The following is a 25,175-nucleotide window of genomic DNA, read 5'->3' on the forward strand; positions in this document are numbered from 1 at the left end:
CGGGGGCGCGTGTGGCCCCAGCCGGGCGGCGGCGAGGGCAGGAGCAGTGCCGTGGGCCCCAGCCGCCGCACCGGGGCCTCCGCAGGGGCGCTGCGTCCCAGGCACTGGTGCTCGCGGGGGCTCCAGGGCCGCGCCGGCTCCGTCCTGGGCCCAGCCCGGGCTGACCCAGACCAGGAGCCGTGAGCCGCCCCCACCCGGCAGCCGCCTGTGCTCCTGCCAGCTGGCCCCGGGCCCCGTCTGTCTGTCACGACGCCTTCATTAGAGCAGGGGAGCTGCTGGCAGGGCTCTCCACCGCCGCGGCAGGGCCGGGCACCCCGTGCCCTTGGGGGCGGCCGGAGGCGCATGGGGGCTGCCTCCTCCCGGGACGGCTGGGGGGCCGAGCGCCATGCAGGGCAGCGGGGGGGAAGCGGTGTCCGCGGCGGCCCGGCCCCACCTGTGCCTGTCCGTCCTGCCGGGTGCGCACGGCTCCCTGGGAGAGCGGCGCCGGACACGGCGAGCGGGGGCCGGGGCCCATGGGGGCGGCCGGCTCCGCGGGGGCCAGCGCGGCGCCCTCACCCGGGGGCCACCGGGGCAGGCAGGTAGGGCCCCCGGGTGCCCTGGGCAAGGCAGGGGTGGCGTGGTCCGGCGCAGTCCTGGGGCCAGCTCAGGCCTGGGGGCAGCGGTGCAGTCTCTGCCCCGGCGCCTCTGGCCCCGCTGGTCTCTGCTTCCCCCCCCGCTCCGTGGGCCCGGCCCCGGCCCCGGCCCCGGCCCCGGCGGTGACCGGTGCTGTCTCAGCCCTGGCCGGCTTGACCTAGACACGTGCGGGGAGCATGCTGGGCCCTGCTGTGTGGGGCGCTCGGGGCCGGGCTGTTTTCACTGGGCTCCCGTGGGCTGCAATCGTGGCCCCACAAGTGGGACTTGGGGTCGAGCCCTGTCTCGGGTGCCCGGCAGGGCTGTGCATGTCCCGCGCCCCAGGCTCCCCCGTGTCCCCTCCCTCAGGGGCGTGCAGCCTGGCCCTGTCCTGCTGCTGGGGGCCGCAGGGCAGGGCCAGACGCGGCCCCCGGTGCGCGGAGGCTGTGGCCCGCGATCCTTGGGCTCCAGCCGGCCCCCCGCCCCCCACTGAGGCTGCCTGCCCGGGCTCTGCCGTGCCCGGGGCCTAGGGACGAGGCCTGGGGCCACGGGGCTGCCTCGGCCCTGGGTGCGCGCCCCGGAGGGGCCGGACCCCGCAGCCCCTGCACGGCACCGTCCCGGGCCCGGGGCCGGCTGGTGCCTCCTCTCCTCCGGCAGCCCGTCCCCGCGCCCCCCTTGCGCTCGCTGCGTAGTGGCCGTGGGGGAGCAGGCTCCTGCTGCCAGGCAGGGGCCCCCCCGGAGCGGGGGAGCCCCCGGCTACCCGAGCCCCAGGGCTGCGTCGGTGGGTGCCGGGGCCGGCTCCTCTCCTCCATGTCCGGCCCGGCCCGGGCTGGAGCCGGGGGTGGGGTGCTCTGCCTGGCGCTGCCCCAGCTCCCGGGCACGCAGCCGGGCCTGCAGGTGCAGCTGCCCCCCCGCCTCCCACGCACCTGCAAAGGTCATCAGCTCATCTCCTGCAGCCCCCAAATGTCACCAGCGTCACCGGGGGGGGGGCGCCACTGCCCCACCAGGCCCCGCCAGGCCCCGAGCCGGGCCCGCGGCACCTGGGCCCTGCCGGCCTCGCTGCTCTGAAGAGGAGCCAGGGCCGCCAGCACCACCCCCGCCCCCCCGCGCCCCGCGCCCCGCGGCCCGCGGCCCGGGCTGGGGCCAGGCGCAGTGCGGCGGGGGCCTGTTCCGGGAGGCGAAGGGCAGAGGCTGGCAGGTGCCCCCGCCGCTCCGTGCCCTGGGGCCGATGCCCCGCGCCCCGCAGCCTGCCCGCTCTCGGGCCGCGGGGTCGGGCTCAGGCCGCCCCGCCCGCAGCTCCTCCCCCGCATCCAGTCCCGCGGGCCGCGCCGCCGCGGGGCCGCCCCGCACTCCCCGCACCGCGGCCCCGGCGCGGCCCGCACCAAGCCCGGCCCCGCCCGCCCGCCGCAGCTCCAGCCCCTTCCGGCCGCGCGGAGCCGGCAGCACCGCGGACAGCGGCGGAGCAGGCGCCGGCCCCCGCGCAGCATGGCCACCGAGGTGCGGGCGCGCGGGCCGGGGCCGGCGGTTGGTGCGGGCCGGGCCGCGCCGGGCCTCGCTGCGGGGCGCGGGCGGAGGCGGGGAGCGGAGGCGCGCTGCGGGGCCGGGGGCAGGCGCGGGCCGGGCCGGGGGGGCCCGCGGCCGCCGCTGAGCCCCGCCGCCCGGCCCAGGTGCACAACCTGCAGGAGCTGCGGCGGAGCGCCTCGCTGGCCACCAAGGTCTTCGTGCAGCGCGACTACAGCGACGGCACCATGTGCCAGTTCCAGACCAAGTTCCCCCCGGAGCTGGACAGCCGGGTAGGTCCCCTCGTGCTGCCTGCCCCTGCTGCGCCCCCCCGGACCCCCGCTCTGCCAGGGAGCAAGGAGCCGGCCGTGGTGAGCCGGCCCGGGGCTTGGGCTGGGCTTATGTGGGCGGTCAGGGATGTGCTGGGGGCTAGCCAGGTGCTCAACGCTCTCTTGTGCTTTCTGCCAGAGAAGAAAGGGTTAACATGGTGTGCCTGTACACATGCCCCTGCACATGCATTTACACAGGTGCACGGATGCGCGTATGCACATGTATTCACACACACACGCACATGGATTTACACCCATGCATCCACTCACACACGTGCACACACATGCATATCTGCACATGCATTCACACACATGCATGCGCACACCCCTATGCATGTGTACGCACATGCACACACACATGCATTCACACACATGCACCCACACACTCACATGCACACGCACATGCACACACAGCACTACCGCAGCACGAGTGCCACCCCCAGGGTAATACAGCCCCCATGCTGCCACACTGCCCCAGCCATGCAGATTCCTCTTAGGCTCCCAGCACTGCTCAGGGGGCCACATTGAGTCCCACCCCTGGCTCCTGGCAGGATCAGCCCTGACTAGTGCAGGCCAGGCGAGGGTGGGTCCAGCCCCAGGATTCCCTCCGGGGAGCTGGGCCACGCTGGGGCACTGTGAGATCCCTTTTGGGGGCTGGGGGGGCAGTGCAGTAATGGGTGTGCAAACACCTGCACCTGATGCATGAGGCTGGCCCAGAGGTGTCAGGTGGGGTCCACAGGGTGTGCCCGGCTGTGTCACCTGGGCTCTTTGCAACAGGAGACGTGGTCTGCTCTTTCTGTAGTCCAGGCCCGAGGGGAAGCACAGAGGTGGCATATTCCCAGGGGGCCTGGGCTCTACCGAGGGCATCCCGGGTCTAGAAGTGGGGAGAGCCGCTGGCCTTAAAGCAGCACAAACGGCCCTTGCTTGGCTGCCAGGCAAGTGCCCCCTGGCACCCAGAGTGCCATGACTGGCCCCAGGGAGAGCAGGGGGATGACAGCCTGACTTCCTGCCCTTTGGGCAGGGGGCTGGACTCGATGATCTCCCGAGGTCCCTTCCAGCCCTGATGTCTATGAAATCTATGAAATAAGCCCAGCCTGCGCCCTGTGCCTGCTAGGTCAGGAGGTGGTTGTTAAAATGCACTGAGAGCGCCCAGGGCCAGGCCGTGCCCCCGCTGCAGAGGAAGGCAAAAACCCCCAGCACGACCAGTCCGAGCAGGGGGGAAATCCCTCCCTGCCCCAGTGCAGTGCAGGGCTAAGCTGAGCGGGGGGGGCAAGACCCTCCAGCCAGGACCCCACGGGGTTGGTGCCGCAGCAGCATTGGCGCAGCACAGCCCCATCCCCAGCCTGGGCTGCAGCTGGCATCCGGTGCTGGTGAGCAAGAAGGGAAAACCCTGAGTCCTGCAGCAACAGGAGGGGAAAAAAATCACCTCCTGGCCCCATGAAGCAGCCAGCAGAGCCCCAAAGCCTGGGAAGCACCAGTCCCATCCACTTTGCCCCACAGCCTGGGGACATCAGGCAGGATCTGCACAGCCTCCCGACTGCAGAGCCAGCAGTGCCCTGCCTGTCACCTCTCCCCCTCCACGAACTGGTCACTGCTCTTTAATCCTGTTGCATAACCGGGCTGGGTGTGGGGCTCTGCTTCCCCTCCGATTTCCTCCTGCGCTGCGTTGCAGAGGTCTTCTTGTGATCTCCAGATGTGCTCAAGGGGGGCTGGCTTCCAACTGCGGCTCTTCACAGCCCGCTGTAGGCTCAGCTGCTCTCAGCCCAGCCCCTGCCCTGCCCTGCCCAGTGCTTGCCCAGCCCCTGCTCAGACACCTTCAGTGATGGAGAGTCGACACCTTCCCTGGCATCTCCCCCACTGCCTCCCTGCTCAGACAGCTCCTGGGAGTCCCCTGATCATGGGGGCTCTCACGGGGGACTTCAATCCCCCTGACCTCCGTTCGGAAGGCAATACAGCAGTGCACAGGCAAGCCAGGACTGTTTGGAGCATTTTGGGGACAAGGAAGAGTCATTGTGGATTCACCAGGGGACCAACCTGATGCCTTCTGCGAGGAGGTGGCTGGCTCTGTGGATGCGGGCAGACCCGTGCATGTGGTGTACCTGGCTTTTAGCAAGGCTTTTTATACGGTCTCCCACAGCGTTTTTGCAGAGCTAAGGAAGTACGGGCTGGATGACTGGACTGTGAGGTGGATAGAGTACCTGGCTGGCTGGAGCATCGGGCTCAGAGACTCGTGATCAATGGCTCAATGTCTAGTTGGCAGCCAGTACCAAGTGCAGTGCCCAGGGGTCAGTCCTGGAGCTGGTTTTGTTCAAGGTTTTCATCAGCAACCTGAAGATGGGATGGATGCTCCCTCAGCAAATCTGCAGGTGACACCAAGCTGGGGAGAGTAATAGATATGGCGGACGGCTGGGCTAGGATTCAGAGTGACCTGGACACATTGGAGGACTGGGCCAAAAGAAATCTCATGCGGTTCAACAAGGACAAGTGCAGAGTCCTGCACTGAGGCGGGAGCAATCCCCTGCACCGGGGCAGGCGGGGGGGATGGGCTGGGCAGCAGCGCTGCAGAAAAGGACCTGGGGGGACAGGGGGCAAGGAGCTGGACAGGAGTCAGCAGCGTGCCCTCGGTGCCAAGCAGGAGACCGGCATCCTGGGCTGCATCGGCAGGAGCGGTGCCAGCGGGTGGAGGGCAGTGATTCTTCCCTCTATTCATCACTGGGGAGGCCACATCTGGAGTCCTGTGTCCAGCTGTGGGCCCCCACGACAGAAGGGATGTGGACACACTGGAGAGAGCCCAGTGGAGGGCAATGGAAATGGTTGTGGGGCTGGGGGACAGGACTGGTGAGGAGAGGCTGAGGGACCTGGCCTGATTCAGTCTAGAGAAGAGAAGGCCGAGGGGGATTGAATAGCAGCCTTCACCTCCCTGCCGGGGGGCTGCGAAGGGGATGGGGCTGGGCTGTCCTCAGTGGGGGCAGATACAGGACAAGGAGCAATGGGCTCAAGCTGCAGCAAGGGAAGTTGAGGTTGGATATTGAGAAGAATCTGCTTGGTAGGAGGGTTGTAAAACTCTGGAGCAGGCTCCCTAGAGAGGTGGGAGAAGCTCCATCCTTGGAGGTTTTCAAAACCCAGGTAGGCAAAGCCTTGTCTGGGATGATCTTGGGGCTGGTCCTGCTTGGAGCAGGGGGTTGGACTAGATGTGACCCCCCAAGAGCCCTTCCAGCCCTTGTTGTCTATGATCGTGTTATTTGAAGTCCTTCAGTTTAAAGCTGCTTTGCTGCAAGTCCAGGCCCTTGCTGCGCATCCTGCTGTGCGGCAGGAGAGAGCAGGGGCTTTCCCTCTTCTTCGTGGCAGCCCTCCAGGGACTTGCAAGCTGCTCTCGTGTTCCCTCCCCAGCATCTCATGTGCCCAGTTCTTCCAGCCCCTCCTCACTGGACTTGCCTTCGAAGCCCTTGATCACCTTTGTCGCCCGTCCCGGATGCTCTCCGACTTCTCCACGTCGTGTTTAAAATGCAGCGCCCAGAGCAGCACAAATCCTCCCTTTGAGGCCTGCCTAAGCGACATCAGGAGTGCACTTCAGAAGGCTCTTGCTACAAGGGGAAGCCGGGCTGGAGCCTGCAGGTTGAAGCTCAAGGCTGACACGTGAAGTGCTGCACCTGGGGAAGAAGGATCGCAACCCAGGTAGGAGATGGAGGACCCCTGGCTGGGTGGCAGCCCTGCAGAGGAGTAGCTGGGAGTCCCGGTGGAGCCGACTCTGCCCTGTGATGCAGCCGCTCAAAAGGCCAACACGGTTTTGGCTGCATCAATAAAACAGAGAGGGTCCAATGGCAGCAACATGATGATCAATGGCTTGGGAGGTAAAGTCCTGGGAGGAGAGGCTGAAGGAGCTGGGCAATGCACGTTCAGCGTGTGAAAAGGGTGTTTAAGAGAGGAGGACATGCGGGGCTGCCAGACAGAAGAGGGAAAGCCGGTCCTGTGGTTGCAGAGATGAGGACATGGAGCAGTGGCTTGAAGTGGCACCAAGGCAGGTTTATTTTGAGACCGGGAAACACTTGGGCACCGTGAGAGCAGGGCAGCCGTGGGAGAGACGCCAGGGAAGGGGTGAGCTCTCCATTGCTGGGAGTGTTTGAGAGGAGGCTGGATAAACACTGGGCAGGGAGCACCTGGGAGCAGCCGTGTCTGGAGCACGTGGTGAAGATTTCCCCCTGCCCAGACTGGTCGCACTGGGGGTTTGCCTTCCTCTGCAGCGGGGCTCGGCCTGGCCTGGGATCTCTGCAGTTCCCGTGACCCCCCGGCAGTAGCAGGACGTTGGTGGCTGCGGCCCCGCTGCATGCCAGGGGCAGGGGGGACTGTGTCGGACACGGGGTTTGTCTGGGCTGGTTTGGACAGGGCTGATCCTGCCCCAGGCGGGGGTTGGACTGGACGTGACCCTGCGGGTCCCCACGGCTTTGATTCTCTGACCCTAAGGCTGGGGCAGTGCGGGGCGAGGGAAGCTGTGGGGCTGCCCGGCTCCACGCCCTTGCCCTGCGCCCCTCGCCCACCCTCCCCCTCCCCTCAGATCGAGCGCCAGCTCTTCGAGGAGACGGTGAAGACCCTCAACAACTACTACGCTGAGGCCGAGAAGATTGGGGGCAGCTCCTACTTGGAGGGCTGCTTGGCCTGCGCCACCGCCTACTTCATCTTCCTCTGCATGGAGACGCACTACGAGAAGGTCGGGCTCCCCGGAGCGGGGCAGGGGGCGCGGGGGCAGCCAGGGCCAGGGGCGCCAGGCAGATGGGCTGCCAAAGGGGTGAAATCCGGCACATCACTGCTGCCTCAACAGGCAGCCTTGCCCAGTGGGTAGAGCGGGCAGCACGGGGGGCCAGGCGGCAGGAGGGAGGGGCTGGGGGGCGGCCCTGGCCGTGGAGGGACCTGGGCGGAGGACGGGGCGCAGCAGCGGGGGCTCGGCCGGCCGGGGGTCGGTGCCTTGGCCCCCGGGCTGGCAGGGCTGGGGGCTGCAGGGCGGCCTGCTCCACGTGCTGCGGCCCCGGCAGGTGCTGAAGAAGATCTCCAAGTACATCCAGGAGCAGAATGAAAAGATATACGCGCCGCGGGGGCTGCTGCTCACCGACCCGCTGGAGCGCGGCATGAGGGTCGTATCCTCCCGGGCACCGGGCCCTGCGGGGCGGGGGGCTGGGCTGGGCAAGTGGTGGGGGAGCCGCCCAGCCCGGGGGTCCGTCCTTAGCCGTGCGGCGCAGATCGAGATCTCCATCTACGAGGACCGCTGCAGCAGTGGCAGCTCCAGCAGCTCCAGCTCCAGCTCCAGCAGCGGGGGCGGCGGGGGCGGCGTGGGGGCGCGGTGACTGGCAGCGAGTCCCTGCAGGAACCTGTCCTGCCGGGACGAAGGCCGCGCCGAGGTCCGCAGGCTGCGGTACCAGAGCACCCGCTTCTGAGCCTTCTGCCCCAGCCCGGGGGCACCTCTCGCTGCCCGGGGGCTGGAGGGGGCCAGGGACTGCCGGCGGCAGCCCCCCGGCACTGGGCCTGGCACCTGCTGGCGTCAGTGGCTAGTCCCTTGTATCCCCTCGTTCCCAGCCCCACCGGGCACCTGATCCCTTACATTGCCAGGATCAGGCCCCGCCTGGGCGGGGAGGGGGCAGAGGAGGCATCTGCGGGGGCCGCTGGCTCTGATGCCGGGGGCATGCCCTGCCCTGGATGGGCCCCCACTTGCCTCCCTGCTGCTCTGCTCCTGCCCCCCGTGCCAGCCCTGCCCGGGGTGCAGTGGGCGCAGCCGTGGCCCTGGCCCCTGGGGCCTCTTCGCGTAGGTGCCCAGCTGGGCGAGGGCCTGCGTTACCCCCTCCCCACATCTCGGTGCGTGCCCTGTCCAGCATGGTGCCCCCCAGCCCCGACGCACACGCTGTGTCTGGCTGCTCAGTGCCAAAGCTGGGGCAGGGCTGGGGCGGAAGGGGGAAGCCTGGGGCACGTCCGCCTGCCCGCCCCAGCCCTGCCTGCCCTGCCCTGCCCTCCCTGCATGACCCCGTCTCTGCCCCGTGCCCACCCCGGCAGGACTGCTGCCACCCCCTCCCCCCGCCCAGACTGCACCCCGGGGTCTGTCCCACTATCCATCTGTCCGTGTGCTCCCATGAAAGGTCAAAGGTGAAGTGCTGACCCCAAGGAAGGGGGAGGCGTGACCCCCACCCCCCACTGCCCTGCCCCGCACGGCCCAGGGCTCCCTGGCACTGGAGTGCCCGCTGTCCAGCCGGGCATGGCCTGAGGGCTGCCCCTGCCCCGCCAGTGCTCTGAGGGGGCTGGGAGGGGTCCGGGCCAGTGCCCAGCCCATCATGGACTGGGGGGGCAGCTGGGCCGTGCCAGGGCTGGACGTGGGGGCCTGGGCTGGGCTGACACTGCCCCCGGAGGGGTCACCAGGCGGGTGCGGGGGTCCTGGCCCTGCTCCCCGGCTGGGGCACGTGCCCGTGGGGACACCCGGCTACACCTTGTGCCACAATAAACCTCCTGCTTCTCCCAGCCACCGCTGCCGCGTCCTCCTGCAGCTGCGGGGAGGGTCGAGGGGGGTATTGGGGTCGCTGGCCCGGGGGCAGGTAGGAACCGGGCTCCCAGGGGGCCGGGGAGGCCCAGCCCCACAAGCTGGAATAGGGGTGGTCCAGATGCCCCTTCTCTGCCCCAGATCTGTGCTGGGAGGGGCACAAGGAGGGCAGGGGCAGGAGCAGGGAAGAGGCTGGGGGCAGCTGCCCGCCGGAGCAGCCTGGGTCCGCCGGGCTGGTGCAGGGGCGAGGCGGGTGCAATGCCCTCGGTCCAGGCCCTGCGCTGGGGAGACAGGCTGGTGCTGGGCTGGTGCTGGGCTGGCGGCAGGAGGCGGATGCTCGATGCCCGCGGCAGGGACTTTACGCCCAGGCAGCCAGGCCTGGTCCCATGGGCCAAGCTGGATACATGAACTGCAGGGCATGGCCCAGGTGCCCAGCAGAGACCACCGTGCGCCCCCTCCCCGCAGCTGCTGGAGCCAGAGGCACTGATCCAGGATCCGGCCTGCGGGAAGCAATGAGCCGCCTGGGCCGCGGGGGCCCTCGGGGCAGTGCTGAGTGCATTGCCCCCCTCGCCGCTTGGGCTCTGCGTGCGGAGCTGCCCGGCTGGGCTGCACGGCCCCGATCCTGCCTCCCCTCCGGAGCCAGCTCTTCGTGCCAGGCACCAGCCGGGGAGCAGGGACGCAGGGAGCCGCTGGCACCAGCCGAGCCAGGACCGCGGCCCCGGTTGCGCCTGCACCATGTGGCTCGCGGAGCAGGGAGCTCGGGCACAGCATCACTCCCCCCACCCTGCAGCCCAGGTCAGGCAGCGGCAGGCGGGTGTTAACAGACAGGAGTTTATTGGGCGGTCGATCCCAGGAAGGGCTGGAAGACTGAGCAGGGTCCAACTCCGGAGACATTAGAAAACAAACCGGGAGGCCCCTCTCCTAGGGGGCAGGGGCGAGGGGGACGCCCACCCTCGCCGGGGCAGCAGATGGGGCACAGGCCAAACCAGCAGGCACGTGGCGTGGGGGCAGCAGCCTCCCCTGCGGGGCCTGGGGGGCTGGGGCAGCAGGGCCCCGGCTGTTTTCTCAGAAAACATGCAAGGAGGGAAGGCTGCAGGCTGCGCCCGGGCTGGCCCCGCGCCCTCGGGCGATGGCCGGAGAGAGGGACGGGGCGGAGGGACAGGCCGGACCGCCGAGGCCGCGCTGGCTCCTGGGGTTAAAGTGCATAGACGTGAAGGCAGAGAGCAAGGCCCAGCAGGAGCGCGGGGAGGGGGTCCGGGGGGCGCCAGGCCCCGAGCTGGGTCCCCGCCGAGGGGAAGCCCCCGAGAAAGGCCACTTGAGCTGCAGGAGGGGAGAGAGAGAGAGAGGCGGGAGGTTAGTGGCACTGCCCGGCCCGGGGCAGAGGGTTTGCTCTGGGGCATCTTCCCGCCGTGCCGCGACTCACCCACGCAGGCCGTGCCGTCCTCGCTGGGCTCGAAGCCGCGGCCGCAGCGCCGGTTGCTGCGGCACCGGTACCCGCCGTAGGTGTTGATGCAGACGGGCTTCTCACGGGGGCACACGAAGGGGAAGGCCGTGCACTCGTCCGTGTCTGCAGCGGGAGCCCGCCTGAGTCGAGGCCCCCGCGCCCCTGGCCCAGGATGTTGCCCCGTAGAGCCATGCCCTGGCCCCTGCGACCCCCACGGACAGCCAGGCCGGCCCGTGACCCCCACCGCAGCACAGTGCCACGGGTGGGATCAGGCCCGCGGCCGGGCACAGCCCCTGCCTCGCGCCGCAGCAGCCACTCACCTACGCAGCGTCCGCTCTCGTCCTGGGAGAAGCCCTGGCCGCACTGCAAAGGGAGGAGAGTGGGGGTTAGGGTTAGGGTTAGGGTTAGCTCAGGGCAGGGGCAGCCCTGCTGAAACCAGGCAAACGTCTGAAGGTCGCTGCTTCTAGAAAAAACGTTGCTTACAAGAGGCCCTAGAGCCCCGGACCTGGCAGGGAGCTGGGGGGCCACATCCAGCCCAAACCAGCCCAGACAAACCCCTTGGTAAGACCTACCGTCAACCCCCACCCTGCTAACATCTTGCATCTTATCATAGGCTCAGCTCCAGCAGCATTTTGCTGCCTGATGAGGCGGACGCTAGCGGGTCTGGCAGGTGCGAAGGTCTAATGAAGGGGTGGTAATTGGGGGCAGAAGTGCCATCGACCGTGGAGAACAGCCCTGGGTGTTGCAAGGACTGACAGCCTCCAGCAGAGTGTGGGCAAGGGGCAGTTTTAGGCAGCTGAAATACCCCCCCGCAGGTGAGGTGGCAGGTGAGGTCCAGGGGCATCGTGCCCGGTCGCTCAGAGGTCCAGGCCCTGCAGAAGGTGCCAAAACCAGGAGATACAGAGGGAATTCAGAGATCTCTGGGACGGCTGAAGGATATCAGCACGCTCACACCTAACTACATCTCACCCAACCTGCCCCAGGGGTCTTCTCCCCAGGGGCGGAAAATGGGACGTGGAGCTGGAGCTTGATAGTAAATCTAATGATGTAAAAGCCCGTCAGTGCTGGTGCTACAGTTCTGTGCCCATAAAAAAGCCACCAAACTGTCCACGGAGGCCTCAAAAGATGGAGCAGGAGCATTAGTGCAGCGTCAGGGTGCAGATGGGTCGCCAACCCTGCATCGAGGGCCAAGGCAGCTGCTGAAGAACCACGTGCGACGCGACCGCAACCCTTGGCCTGGCCTGTGGGAGCCCAGGATCCCGTGTCTTAGTGAGCAGCTGGAGGTTTGCTGCAGGCCGAGCACGAAGCTCTGCCTGAAATAGTCCAGATGGACTCAGGGCACCGGCGAGGGCACGGCGGGGGCTGCTGGACTGGCAGAAGTACAAGATGACCCCGGGTGCCGCGTCCAAGAGCCTGCCTGCATCCAGCAGCCCCCGCCCCGGGCTCTGTGCCTGCGAACCCTGCCAAGGCACCGAGCAGCACGCCGCCAGCACCTGGGGTGGCCTGGCGATGGACGGTAGCAACGAGTAAAGGAGGAAAAGCATCGCTAGTTCCCCTCCGCATCTTCTTAACAGAAGTGACAGAATCTAGGATTCAGTCCCAGCGCTGCGGGGTCACATCCTGTCCAGCCCGGCCCGAGGCAGGATCAGCCCCGTTCAAGCCAGTCCAGACAAGCCCCGCGTGCGACCTTGGAGCTGCACAACACCGTCATCCCTGAAAGCCCCAGGCATCGCCCCCCGCCCCTGCCCCCGGGGCATAGGGGGGCTGTGGCTGCCGGGGGGTCGTGGGCACTGCAGAGAGCCCAGGCCTGGCCACGCCCCCGCTACAGGGGAAGGCAAACCCCCCAGTGCAAGCCAGTCTGAGCAGGGGGGAAACCCCTTCCTGCCCCAGTGCAGCGTGGGGCTGAGCGCAGGGACAAGACCCTCCAGCCAGGACCCTGCAGGGTTGGTGCCAGCGGAGGACTGGCACGCTGAGCAGTGAGGGGGTGTGGGACGCGTCTGAAGTACAGGGATGTCCCACAGAGAGAAGCACGAGCTGCTTGTGCTCGCACAGGACAAGGTGGGAACCGACCTGCTCGGTTGGAGAGGACGCGATCACCCGGTCAGAGCGGGCTGCACCCATTTCCCAGAAGTAGCAAGGCTTGAAGATACCAGACACATGTGTGCACACAAGCATCCTGATTTCTCTGCCCCCAAGGCTCTGCCCCCATCCCATGGTCCCTCCAGCTGCAGCCCGCAGCCTGCCCCGGGGCCGTGCAGCCCAGCCCAGTGCTCACCTCCAGCGGGGTGGGCAGGAGCAGGTCAGCGGCGTCCTGGGGGTAGGGGATCTCCAGCACCGAGTTGGTCTCACTGCTGGCCACGGCACGCACCAGGACCCTGCCATCCGGCCACGTCACCTCCAGGCTGCTGGGCTCATCCTGCCCTGCACACGGGGGGTGCATCAGCCCGGCCCTGGGGCAGAGGGGGAGCTTCAGGGCCCCCCCAGCCCACCACTCTGGGCAGGTGTCAGGGGCTGCCCCTTCCTCCCCGCTGGGAGCAGCCACTGCCCCGAGCTGCCCTGCTCACAGGCCGGGTTTGCCCCCGCGTGCCAGGGCCGTGCCTGGGCAGGAGAGGGTTCGCGGGGCACGGAGGGGGTGGCGATGGGTGCTCAGCACCCTGCAGCATGCATGGCCCCCAGCCTCTCCGGCTGTAGCGCCTCTCTCGGCAGGGCTGCGCCGGGAGCCGCGACTCACCCAGGCCGAAGTGTGCCACGGGCTCCATCTGGCAGAGGTAGCCGGAGCCGCCGTCGATGATGCGCAGGTGGGCGCCGCTGCGCCGTGTGAACAGCACCACCTTGGCCCCGCGCGCGAAGGCCCCGAAGCGCGTGCGCGGGATCACCCGCAGCCACTTGTTGCCGGCGCCCTGCAGGGACAGAGGGGATGGGGTGGGGTGAGCCGGGGGGCAGCAAGGGGGGGTCTGGGCTGCCAGGACTCCCCTTGGCCCGCACCTGGGTGCCCCTGAACACGGAGAGCGGCTGCGCCATGGACTCGCCGTGCGACAGGATCAGGTCCAGTTGCCCATCGCCATCGAAGTCTGTCACTGCGCCCCCTGCAACGACACGGCCCGCTCAGCCCCGCCAGGACCCGCGGTGCGCAGACCCCCAGCTGGCACTGGGAGGGGGCACGTGCCCCATAGCCACCGCCAAGGGAGCAGGCCTGGGGCTGCTCCGTCCCCCCCAGGCAGGGAGCAGCACTCACCCGTGCCGCGGCCCTCGGGTTCCAGGGCATCCCCCGGGTTCAGCTCCTCCACGATGGGGTCCGCGTGCTCCCTGCGCACAACCCTGCAAGGCCGGGGGGCAGGGGGTCAGGCCAGGCTCGGGGGGGGTGGCACTGAGCAGCTCTCCCCCCTAGGGAAGGCTCCTGGCTGGGGCGCGACTTGATAGGTGCCTCAGTTTCCCTGCTGTGCCCGGGGCTGACATCCCCAGCACCTGCTCTGCTACAGACCCAACACAGGATCGGGCCCCAAAGCCCCACGAGGCATCATGCGGGGTAATGGGGGGCGCAGTCTAGATGCAAACCGCCTTAACCCTTTCCTTGGCCGCAGGAGGGGAGGGGCGAGTCCAGCCCCTGAGCCCCCTGCACTTGGGCCCAGCAAAGGGCTCAGCGCTAACGAGCCAGGCATCGATCCCCGCAATTAACGGGAGTTGTGAAGAAGATTTGCGAGGCTGCTAATTAGTGGCGTGGCCCCGGGGCTGTTGCTGGTATGACAGAGGCCGGCTGATAGCTAGCGGTGACACAGGAAAGGGCTCGGGCGCGGTGCGGGTGCCCGTCCCGGGCCACGCGTGGGGCTGCCCCTCCGGCCCCCACTCCCAGGACAGGCGATCCAGCCGGGGTCGCCCACCCGTGCCCCGCTCCCTACCGGAAGAGGCGGTTGGCGGAGGAGCCGCGGTACGCGATGTTGTTGAAGAAGACCTCCAGCTCCTGGTCGTTGTCGAAGTCTGCAGCAATGACGGTGCGGACGGGGGACGGCATGGAGAACTTGGGCGTGGCGATGTCCTGGGGGCAGGGGTCAAGGGTCAGGCACCGCAGGTGGACAGGGCAGGGGCGAGGAGGCTGTGGCGGTCCCAGGAGCGGCTTCAGGGATGGAGACTCCAGCGCGGACGGGCAGGGCCAGGCCACCGGCAGGAAGGGGTGGGGGGCCGGAGCTGCGGTGACCCAGGACCCTTGCCCTGCACCGGACACGCCCCGGGCCCCGCTCTCACCCGGAAGCGCGGGCGCCCGCTGGCGCTGGCCTGCAGGTAGAGGCGGTGGGGCCCGTTCCAGTTGCCGTAGACCACGTCCACCTTGCCGTCGCGGTTGAAGTCGGCCAGGGCCACGCCGCGGCCGTGCTGGTAGGGGTCGTCCAGGCCTGGGGGCAGCACGGCAGGGCTCGGGAGACGGGCCGGGCCCCCCCCCAGCCCGGCCCTGCACCCCTGGACAGGACGGGGCACCTAGACCCCAGCTGCTAGTGCCCCGTCCCCCGCACCGGCGCGTGCTCCTCTGCAGCCAGGCTCCTCGGCAGGGGACCGCGCCACGGGCTGGTGATGGGTGCCCTGCGCCCCTCCCCTCACACCCCTGCCATCACTGGCCCCCCCCGCACGGCGCATCATGGAGGGGCACGGGAGTGACCCTGGGGGTCCCCAGCGCCGCCCCTCACCGGTGCTGGAGGCCACATCCACAAAGGTGCCGTTGCCCTGGTTATGGAAGAGGAAGTTGGGGCCCTTCTCGTTGTCGCAGAAGATGTCGGAGGCGCTGTCGCTCAGGATCGGGCCCACCGTCACGCCCCGGCCGCCTGGGGACGGCAGGGCCGTGGGGCGAGGGCAGTCCCGAGCGCCCGGCCCCCCCTTGGGCCCGGCTCAGGCGCCCGGGAGCAGCCCTGGGGCTGCCCTGGGCTGGGCAGGGGGCCGTGCGCCCAGGCGGACACGGTGCCCTGCCGGGTGCTGCTCCCCCTCCCCAGCCCCCGGCTCCGCTGGCCCTGTGGCTCCGTCTCCCTAATCAAGAGCTAATTGGCCTGGCAGGCGCCCATGTCGCCGCTTCCAACCCTAATCGCTACAATCGCCATGGAAACAACACTCCTCATTAGGGACAATTTACTGCCATGGAGACCAGGCGCCAGGCCAGGCCCGGGCGCAGCGGGCAGGGCAGGGGCCGCGGTACCCGTGTACTTGTTGACGCCGGCCTCGGCAGCCACGTCGGCCAGCACGATGACGCCGCGCTCGGGGTCGCTGGCGGCCGCGTCCATCTCGAGGAGGGCGTGGGGGCCCACGTCGCCGTTGGCGTAGTTGGCGATGTAGATGGAGAACCGGCCGGAGCCCTGCGGGGAGCGAGACCTCAGCACCGAGACCCTCGCCCGCAGTCCGTCCTGCTCGGGGCGAGGCGCGGGGCCGGCGCCAGTGCTCAGCAGACCCAGCCGTGGCACTGGGGGCCACACAATGCCTCGGCCCCCCTGGCCTGGCCAGGGCTCCTCCAGCTCCCCTGCCCATGGGGAGGAGGCCAGGCTCTGGGGGCAGCGGTGGGACATGTCCCCCCACCCTAGCCCTTTTTTTGGGGTGCTGCCCTCCCCATGCCCCCTCCCCACAGGGCGCTGTTCCCGCACAGCAGCTGGGCCCTGATTTAGCGATAATCGTTGGAAAACAACTGTGGGAGGAGGAGGAGGAAGAAGAAAGAGCAGGTGACAGGAGCATAAATCACCTCGACAGCCACGTTTATCAGCTCGCAGCAACGCGGCTGGCAGCCGGGCAGGGCCCTGATGGCGGGGGGGCACCGGGCCCCTGACAGCCGAGGCCCGGGGGACGCGGGGGGGGGCCGGCTCTGCCTCCGTCTCCCAGCTCGGGTTTGGGGGAAGGCGGGTGCCGGGGGCCCGAGCGGAGCGGTGTCTTCCCTGCCTCCCCACCCCCCCCCGGCCTCACCGTCCGGTCCACGCAGGCCACGGAGCGCCCGGCGAAGCGGCTGGCCACGTTGCGGCGCCGGTTGACCTCGTCGCTCAGGACGTCCTCCCAGCGCCCGTGCCGGAACTTGAACAGCTTGTCCGTGTAGGTGGCCATGCCTGGGGGCGGGGGCGCCATCAGGCCGGGGGAAGGGCAGAGGCCGTGGCCTCCTCGCGCCGGCCCTGCAGCAGCGCAGAGGCCGTGCCCGGCGGCTCCCGGAGCCACGGAGAGGCAGCCCACCGAGGGCGACGCGCCGGGCCCGTAGATCACGGCACCGGCAGCGAGCCGCGCCGCCACCGTCGCGCCAGCGCCTGGCCGAGGGCCGGGGGCCCCGGGCGCCAGCCGGGCGGGTCCGAGCCCAGGCCCGCCGCGAGGCGGGGGCCGGGGGCAGGCCGGGAGCGCTGAGTCAGCGGCTGCGCGGCCCCGCTGCCATCCATCAGGGGAGCCACTCAACTGGGAAATTAACTCCAGGCCGCGCGCATCCCTCACGCGCCGAAGGTCGCGGCGGCCGGGCCGGGCCGCGGGGGCTCACCGGAGAAGGCGTTGTTGGTGTTGAGGAAGTAGATCTCCTCGCGGCCGTCGCCGTCGATGTCGCAGGCCGCCACGCCGATGGCGTTGCCTTGCCGGTCCCGCAGCGCGTAGTAGGGCGAGCCGCGCTCGTCGGGCGCCACGTTCACCAGCCGCCCCCGGGCCCGGTCGTACTTCAGCACCAGGTTGGGTCCGTTGTAGCTGCGGGGGGGGGGGGGGGGGGGGGGAACGAGCGTGAGCGGCCCCGGGGCCTGGCGCGGGCTCACTCCCGCCTTGCCAAGCGCCGTGGGCTGGGCCTGGCCGTGCCGCCCCGCGCCCGGGGCAGCTCCAGGGCCAGGACACCTGCCCGGCTGGACCGGGCGCCCTGGACATCACGCCGAGGGGAGCCAGGGGCCCTGTGCTGGCTGGTGCCCACTTCTGCCCCATGTGCGGGTGCCCAGGGTCCCCACGAGGTCTGCCCGGGGCAGGGGGAGCAGAGAGCATCCTGCCCCCCCAGCCCCGCTGCAGGCGCCACGTGCGGTGCTCACGGGGACGGGGGGGCTGGTTTCTTCCGCTCCCGCGGGCGCGGTAATGACCAGAGGAGCCGGAGCGTGGGGAGCAGCTGCCGCTGCGGGGAGGGGAGGGGAGGGGGCCCAGCTGGGCTGTTTCACCCTCTTTTAACCCTCCCAGGCCTCGGCCAGGGGCAGTGGAGCCAGACCCCGCTGCCTGTGCCCGTGCAAGGCTCCAGGAGAGCCTCCGTGGCCCCGCTCCAGCGTGTCAGGCAGGGCCCTGCCCCCTCCGGCGCTGCTGCCAGTTGTGCCCGGAGACTGCGACACCCCGAGACTGAGCCCTGGGGGGGGGCAACGGGGGTGTCAGCTCGCGGCCCAGGCACTATGAGCCGGTGCTGAGGGCAGGGCCCTGGTGCTGCAGGGAAGGCAGCTACAGCCAGATGGATGGGCTGGCTGCACATGCTCACCTGCACAAGCTTGGGCACATGCACCAACATGCCCCCTTTGCCAGCATCAAAACATGTGTGCCATGGACCCGTGCAAACCTCGAGCACGTGTGCAGGCATACACGTGCAAAGCCTCTGCTGGCATCAGCACAACAGCTGCATGCCATTGCACATCAGTGACATGCACAGGCACCCACAAAACTCTCCATGAGAGGAGTGTGCACACACGTGCGAGCTTCTGCAGGTGTGGGCTGCCCCGCATGCCCATGCGCACATGCACGTGCTCACACACGTGCGAGCTTCTGCAGGTGTGGGCTGCCCCACATGTCCATGTGCACATGCATGCATGCACACACATGCGAGCCTCTGCAGGTCGGCTGTCCCGCATACCCATGTGCAAGCCTCTGCAAGTGTGGGCTGCCTTGCATACGCGTGTGTGTATGCATGTGTGCCTGAGCGTGCATGCACGGGCACTCCTGTTCTCCTAGCCATTGCATGCTGTTGCCGAGTCGCCTGGCTCCATGGCCACTGAGCCAGGTCCGGCCCCACTCGTGGCACTGGGGACACAGGGAGCATGCGGCTCACTGGCTCCTGTCAGCCCTTCCGAGCCGTCACACCGATGACGGGCTATAAAAAACCTCCAGCCAATTAGCGGTGTGGCAGGAGAGCACCGAGCCCTGTCAGTGGAGCCGAGCCGCGGCACCTGGGGGACACACGGGCACCGCACTGCGGAGCTGGCCCCGGACACCCTCCCCGGGTGCCCAGTGTCCCTCGGGGGCGAGTGCCAGGCTGACAGTTCTGCAGGGGTCTGGACACCACCCACGGCCCGGGCCCAGCAGGCAGGAGCAAGGGCCATGTTGGCTGCTCCCGCTTGGTAGAGACCCCCACTCCGGGAGCTGGGGGCTGCAGCCCTGCCCCAGCCCCAGCGTGCGAGGGTGACCTCTACCGCCAGGCTGGGAGGGGGCTGGGCAACGCTATGCAGATGCCGAGGCCTCATTACTGGGGGCTCGTTAGGAGCAGAAAGGTGCTGGCTCAGGCAGAGCTGGGCTGCGCTCCTGCCCCGCCATGCGTAACCAGCCGCGGTCTGGCAGCTATATCTGGGGGCGTCCCAGCTGGGGGCACGAGTGCAGGGAGCCCTGGCGTCAGAGCTCCCTGGCACAAGTACACACACACACACACCTCCCACCTGTACACGCACAGGGCCTCCATGCACGCATGTGCATGTCACCTGCAGACGGAGCCAGCAGGGACCAGGCTGGGTTTTGCAGGGGCGGGGGCGGGGGGGATACTTGGCGCTGGCCTGGCTGCCCCCACCCCTGCCTAGGCCCCTCTGCAAGGGGATCATCCCCGTAACGCATAGATTAGTTCCCGACCTGGGGCGCTGCCCCCTTCCCACAGGCTCTGGAGGGGCCCCGAGTCCAGCGAGGCCGAGAGCCACCCGCCACGGGAACTCACGCCCCCCGGACCAGCTCCTCGCGGGGGGTCTGGGCAGCCCCAGCCCATCCAGCCCGCTCGGAGGGCCCCGAGGAGCAGGGAGCAGCACGAGGCTCGAGCCAGGCCGCGGCAGGGAGGGCAGCAAGGGGAAGCCCAAGCGGGGAGCAAAGCCATGGCTGCGGACCGGCTCCAGCACTAGGCGCGGGGGAGCTGCCCCATCCTGGCAGCGTGACGCTGCAGGGCAGGACTGGCCCCGTCCCGCCCGCACCGGGCATGGAAGAACCCCGGAGGCGCCCACCCCCACACGGCCCCCACCGCCGGGCTTGGGGCTGGGAGGCCGAGGCGCCGCAGCCGCAGGTACGCACCCAGCCACCACGATCTCGAAGTCGCCGTCATGGTCCACGTCTGTGACGGCCACGCCGTAGTTGAGCTGCGTGGGGTTGCTGTCGTAGTCGGGCGGGAGGACGCGGCTGGTGACGGCCGTGAACATGGGCTCGCTGCGCTGGGACGCCCGGGCCAGCGGCAGCACCCACAGCATCAGCAGCAGCCTGGGCACCTGCAAGCAGACCCACGCGTGGCTCAGACCCGGGGCCGGGGGTGCCCAGGGGCTCCCTGCCCGCGGGGCTGCTGCAGGAACTCCGTGCCGTGACGCAGCCTGCAGGGCTTGGGCTCTGCGCCAGGCCTGGACAAGGCTGCCGGGTGCAATGCCCCAGGGAGCTGCAGTGGGGACGGCGCCTGCCCAGCTCAGGCCGGCCCTGCATCCCAGCGCCGGCCATGCCGTGGCAGCTCCCCCCACCCCTCCATGCTAGCCAGGAGCCGAGGTCTCCCAAGGGCAGGGCCCCATCTCCTCCAGCCCTTGCAGCCTCCCTGCGCCAGTCCCTGCCCTGAGCGGGCCCCATGCTCTCTCCTGCGGCCCCAGCTGCAGCAACCCCGCGTTGTGCCCTCTCCTCGCGGCTCTCAGCGGCCCCCGTCTACGGACCCCCTCCTTAAGCCATCGCTGCAGCCGCCCCTACAGTCTGAGCCCTGCGTCTCTCCCCAGGAGAGCTGCCTGGGGGACAGATACAGGGGCTGGGGCCAGCCCTCGGCCCAAGCAGCCGGGAGAGGGGCTGGCCTGGGGAGACGGCTCCCCCGCACGCTCCCGGTGCAGCGGGCAGAAGGCTGGAGCACGGCGAGGCCGGGGAGACGGGACGGGTGCTCCCGCACGCAGCTCCCTCCCGGCGCAGAGGGGCCGGGAGCGCCGAGTCCCAGGCAGCCTGCTGCGGGTCGGGCACAGGAGACGCAGGCTACGGCCGGGCAGCGGAGAGAGGCCACCGTCCGCCACACCCACCCGAGCCGGAGGGCCAGGCCCAGCCACGACCTCGGCCCCTGCCCTCTCCATCACCTGAGCCCGGGGCAGGCAGGACCCCCACCGGGGCAGGAGCTGGGGGCTACCCCCCGTCCCCGCAAGAGCCGGAGCCGGAGCCAGGGCAGAGCTCAGCTGCGCCGGGGAGATTAGCGGGCACTGACAGCGGTGTCAGTGCCGAGCGGAGCGCCGTGTCCTTGGCAACGCTCCTGGCTCCAGCCCCGCGGCCCCCCGGTGCCGACACCCAGCAGCCACGGGCTGGGGGGGCCGGCCTGGCCCAGCCCCGCTGCGGCGGTCTCGTGCGCGCGGCTGGGGGGCGCCCACCTGGGAGGGGTCCCCGGGCGCGAGGGCACCAGCGCTGCAGCAGCCTCAGAGCAGCCCGGCCCGGGGTCTGTGGCTGGAGGGGGCAGGCCGGTCCCCGTGGGGAGGGTCCCCTCAAGCGGGCGTTGCTGCAGCTCCTGGTGAAGCCGGGGAGACAGACAGGCAAGCCCCTTTCCCGCACGGGCACCTCCACCCAGGAGAGGCCTTTGCCGAGCCCCGCCAGGCCCAGGACACGGCTTCTTGGCGGTCTCATGATGGACTCAGCGCCGTGGAGCACACGCAACTGGGGCCAGGACCCTCAGCCCATGCCCAGTGGGACCGCAGCCCCGTGCCGGGCACCTGGCACAGAGGGAAACCTGGGAGGCCAGGCAGCTCCAACTGGGGCGTGTGCGCACCCCACGTGCCTGCCCCCCGGACAGACCCCGCTCCCGCCCTCCGCACGGCCCGGCCCGTGCCCCTCGTGCCGCCCGGCTCAGCGCCTGGCGAGGGTGCTGGCGCAGGGGAGATCGCTGCCGGGGCGGAGGCCGGTGCCTGGGCTCTGGCTTCCCGCGGTGCCGTGCTCTCTGCAGCTTGGCCCGCTCCCCTCGCTCCCCCTCCAGCTGCAATCGAATCCTTCAGGGCTGGATGGAGCCTTTCCAGGAGGGAACAATGTTCTTGATTGGAGATAAATGGCATTTCCCTGCAGATCCGGCTCCTGGTGCCATGCAGGGGCTCGCCGGGGCCAGGAGCCAGAGCCCTGCGCGGAGCCGCCCAGGAGCTCGCCGCGGGCGGGGGGCAGAGCCGCGGTGCCAGGAGCAGGGCAGCTGTGCCACAGCTGGTAGGCCCAGGAGAGTGCCGTGGTGCTGCCCAGAGCCGTGGCTCGTGGCTCGTGGCATGACGACAGCCAGGCTCAGGTCACGAGCGCGTCTCCCAGCAGCCTCGAGGCCGGGCGCCAGCAGCCTCGGGTGGTGGGCACATGGTCCTGTGGGGGCTAGAGGTGCCTCTGGCTGGGGGGCCTGTGGTGCCACGCTGCGGCAAGGTGACCCCGGGCTCCCGCCTCGCCACGCAGCGGCAGGCCGAGGGCAGTGACTCGGCGCCTGGCGGCGTCCGTCTGTCCAGCCGCCCCCGAGCCCCGTCCTGGCAAGGCGGGGGGGTCCTCTGGAGACCAAAACCAGCCCACGATCGATCCCTGCCGCGGCCTGGCGCCCATGGCACCGAGACAGCCTGGCCGCCCCGCGGGGAGAGGACGGTGCGCCCCGCAGCCCTGAGCCGCAGGCCCGGGCAGGAGGGCGGGGGCAGGTCCGGGGGGAGCGGGGCAGGGCCAGGCCTGCGTGCCCAGCAAGGGCGCCCAGGGCCCACGAGGAGAAGCCCGGGCACGGGCTGGCACAGAGCTCAGGCAGCCGCCCGCCCCCGCGACGCCCTCCCCGTGCCCGGGGCGCTGGCGGGGGCCGGGCCGGGCTGGCACCGGCGCCCCTTGCAGCGCCAGGCCGGGGCGGGGCGGGGGCAGGGGCAGGGGAGCCTGGAGCGCCCCGACCCGACCCGACCCGACCCGGCCCCGGAGGCGCGGCCCCCGACGTCCCGCCCCGCTGCCCGGAGCCGGGCTCGGGTCCTGGCCCGGGCTGGAGGCGGCTGCCGGCTCCGCTCCGCTCCGCTCCGCTCCGGGCGCGCTGGGACGGCGCCGGACTTGGCGGGTCCCGCCCGCCCGCCGGCTCAGCGGTGCGCGCCCCGGCCCCGGTACTCACGGCGCAGGGGGGCCGGCCGGGGCCGGGGCCGGGGGCCGCCCCGCCGGGCCGGCGGCAGCGCATCCCCGCAGCGGCTGCTCTGCTCCGCTCCTCGGTGCTCCGCTCCGCCGCGGCCGCGTCCACACGGCCCCGGCCCCCGGCGCCGCTTTATGCAAAGCTCGGGGCCGGCGCGGCGGCCAATGGGGTGCGGCGCGGCGGGGCCGGCGGCCAATGGGGGCCCGGGGGCGGGGCCGCCGCCAGCCTGATTTACTACCCCGAGCTGCGGCGGGAGCGGGCGCGGCGGCGTCGGGCGGGAGCCGGAGTCGCTCCGGATCGCGGCGGCAGCGGGCTCGGGCTCCGCACCCCCGGCACGACCCATCGAGGCTCCCCGTGCCGCGGGCGCTGCCCCGCCGCCCCCCCCGTCCGTCCCGTCCGTCCCGCGCGGCCGCGGGGAGCGGGGCAGGCAGTGCCCGGCCGGGGCGGGCTTTGCTGCTTGGGGAGCAGCGGCCAGAGGGGCTCCAGGGCCCCCCGTTGCGGGGTCACGGCCGGGGGCCAGCGGCCTCCTCGCCCGCAGCGCCAGGGCCGCCACGCGTGGGCAGAGCCGCGGCCCCCGGGGCCGGCACCACTTCTCAGCCCGTCCCGCTGGCCCAGACGGACCCTGGTTGCGGCCCGGATCCAGCCCCCAGCAACAGCGCACGTGGCATCTCCCTCCCTGGAGACCACTGGCACCGGCCATCCCCGCCGCGCTGGCTCGGAGCTGCCGGCCCTGCCAGGATCGGGGCCATCCCGCCCTGCGCTGGCAGTCGCAGGACACCCCCCCCCCTCCGCTGCTGTGGCCTCCCCAGGCCTCGGTTCCCTGAGGGCAGCTGTCCCCACCCTGGGCCCCTCCGTCCTGCCAAGACCCCGTGCCTGGGATCTCGCCAGCTGCAGTGTCCGCTCCAGGCCTGGGATCCTGCTGTGCTGGGCCCGGGAGGTGCTTGGGGCCCGGTGCCATTGAATGGTGCTGGACACGTCCGGTGTGGTGAGACTGGTGACGGGGCAGGGGCCAGGTGGGGGTGTTTCCTGCAGGGGCAGATGCCCTGGCCCCTCTGGCCCTGGCGGCGGGTGGGCTCCAAGTCTGAGCCCACCTCCCGGCTCTGGGAATGCCCGGCTGGGCATTGCTGCTCTCTGGGGCACTGGCCTCTGCCCTGGGGTGGTGCAAGGCCTCAGGGCATCTCCTATCCAGGGGCTGGGCCATGGCACTGGCTGTTCCCTCGCCCAGCAAGGCTGCATCAAGGCTCTGGCCCTCACGGGGCTGCAGGGGAGGGGGTGCATCTGGTGGGGCCAGCCGTGGCTGGTGGTGTGGACTGGCTGTGTGCAGCAGCCTGGATGCACACCTGGGGCCACACAGCACGGCAGGCCTGGGCTGGGGGCTAGCCCACACGCATGCAGGCATGCACACACGTGAGCACATGCTCATGATCACATGCACCTGTGCTCAGGCAGCGGGTCCCTGCAGAGGAGCTGTGTGGGCCTCAGGGCATGGTCACACCTGCTGTCCCTGGCTGCCCAGGGCCCCCCGGCTGGGTGGGAGCCGGGCACGTGTTCTCCTCCATGAAGCTGCAGTGCATCCCGCCCCCCACCGCCCTGCCTGCCACTCCCTGCTGCGCGGTTAGCACCACAGTGGGACGTCACACCCCAATTTAGCAACCAGCTTGGCAGTTAGCAGCCCTGGCTCACACAGCCAGCTCCCCGCGCCCCCTCCCCAGGCAACAGGCAGGGAAGAAAACAAATGCAGGCAGGAAGCCGGCCGAGCATGCCGAGACTGCGAATGGGCCGGTGACGCTCCCCGGGGCCCAGGCCGGCTCTGCTCAGCTCAGCTCAGCTCAGCTCAGCTCACTGCAGCCTCGGGAGACGGCACGTACTGCCCCGGCGTGTGTGCACACACAGACACGTGTGTGCATGTACAAGCCCTCCACATGGGCTTTCACAGTCACCTGCATGCCTGTGGAAACACACAGATGCATGTACAAACCCTCCCACACAGGCCTGCGCAGCCACCTGCATGCCTGTGCAAACACACGCATGCCCTTCCACGGGCCTGCACAACCCCCTGTGCAAATACACACATGTGTGAGTACAAGCCCTCCCACATGGGTCTGCACAGCCACCTGCATGCATGTGCAAACACATACATGTGGACATGCTCCCTGCACCTAGGCATGTACATGGGACATGTGCTTGGATGTCACGCTCTCAGTCACACCCCCGTCTCTTGCCAGCTTCTAGGCAGCCGCTGCCCCCTGAGCAACCAGTCCAAGAGGCCACGGCTTTCCTCCAACCCCATTCCTGGCACAGGGCCTGGCCCCTGGCTCAGCTGCGCACGCAGGGGCCAGGCTACCGCCCGCTGCATCGGGGCACGCTGCAGCCCTCCGTGGCCCCAGCATGGCCCAAGGACCACAGGCAGGGCAGGGGCTCAATCCCTAGCCTCCCCCTCACTGAACTCCCGTGCCAAGCAGCCCATGGGGGCCCTGGCTGCTCCAATGCGATTTCCCCCCAGCTGCACAGGCCTGTAGAGGCTGGCATGCAGCAGACAGG

The 25,175-nt window shown here is 70.0% G+C and overlaps 2 protein-coding genes across 4 annotated transcripts; one reads left to right on the forward strand and one right to left on the reverse strand.

Annotated features, from left to right (window-relative positions):
* Nucleotides 1-468: 468 nt before the first annotated feature.
* Nucleotides 469-8,933, forward strand: GOLGA7B (golgin A7 family member B). Of its 2 annotated transcripts, none has more exons than XM_090056669.1 (5): nucleotides 469-578; nucleotides 2,277-2,402; nucleotides 6,991-7,143; nucleotides 7,466-7,567; nucleotides 7,670-8,933. In XM_090056669.1, exons 1-5 carry the CDS (start codon nucleotides 513-515, stop codon nucleotides 7,772-7,774), a joined length of 552 nt encoding a protein of 183 aa, XP_089912795.1. In that variant the 5' UTR covers nucleotides 469-512; the 3' UTR covers nucleotides 7,775-8,933. The 2 variants fall into 2 exon arrangements, with proteins under 2 accessions (XP_089912795.1, XP_089912796.1); XM_090056670.1 differs by lacking the exon at nucleotides 469-578 and adding an exon at nucleotides 1,965-2,106.
* An 836-nt stretch (nucleotides 8,934-9,769) lies between these two features.
* Nucleotides 9,770-22,772, reverse strand: CRTAC1 (cartilage acidic protein 1). 2 transcript variants are annotated; one of them, XM_090056651.1, is made up of 15 exons: nucleotides 22,620-22,772; nucleotides 19,601-19,791; nucleotides 16,872-17,068; nucleotides 16,322-16,458; nucleotides 15,570-15,726; nucleotides 15,070-15,204; nucleotides 14,636-14,781; nucleotides 14,293-14,429; nucleotides 13,632-13,714; nucleotides 13,382-13,482; nucleotides 13,128-13,296; nucleotides 12,672-12,817; nucleotides 10,717-10,759; nucleotides 10,376-10,519; nucleotides 9,770-10,272 (listed from the first exon to the last, which is right to left on the reverse strand). In XM_090056651.1, the coding sequence occupies exons 1-15, from the start codon at nucleotides 22,680-22,682 to the stop codon at nucleotides 10,148-10,150; spliced, it is 1,974 nt and encodes a 657-aa protein (XP_089912777.1). In that variant the 5' UTR covers nucleotides 22,683-22,772; the 3' UTR covers nucleotides 9,770-10,147. The 2 variants fall into 2 exon arrangements, with proteins under 2 accessions (XP_089912777.1, XP_089912778.1); XM_090056652.1 differs by lacking the exon at nucleotides 22,620-22,772 and adding an exon at nucleotides 20,902-21,031.
* Between the last annotated feature and the right edge of the window lie 2,403 nt (nucleotides 22,773-25,175).

The sequence above is a fragment of the Crocodylus siamensis genome, chromosome 7 (assembly GCF_052110815.1).
Source record: "Crocodylus siamensis isolate JL-2025a chromosome 7, ASM5211081v1, whole genome shotgun sequence".
NCBI classification, from domain to species: Eukaryota; Metazoa; Chordata; order Crocodylia; family Crocodylidae; genus Crocodylus; species Crocodylus siamensis.

Coding starts and splice junctions, on each gene's coding strand:
- GOLGA7B (XM_090056669.1), top strand. CDS start 513: ATGGGGGCGGCCGGCTCCGCGGGGGCCAGCGCGGCGCCCTCACCCGGG. Junction 2,403..6,990: donor CCCCGGAGCTGGACAGCCGG/GTAGGTCCCCTC, acceptor CCCTCCCCTCAG/ATCGAGCGCCAGCTCTTCGA. Junction 7,568..7,669: donor TGGAGCGCGGCATGAGGGTC/GTATCCTCCCGG, acceptor CGTGCGGCGCAG/ATCGAGATCTCCATCTACGA.
- CRTAC1 (XM_090056651.1), bottom strand. CDS start 22,682: ATGCGCTGCCGCCGGCCCGGCGGGGCGGCCCCCGGCCCCGGCCCCGGC. Junction 10,760..12,671: donor TCCTGCCCACCCCGCTGGAG/GTGAGCACTGGG, acceptor CTCCCTTTGCAG/TGCGGCCAGGGCTTCTCCCA. Junction 10,273..10,375: donor GGACGGCACGGCCTGCGTGG/GTGAGTCGCGGC, acceptor CCCCTCCTGCAG/CTCAAGTGGCCTTTCTCGGG.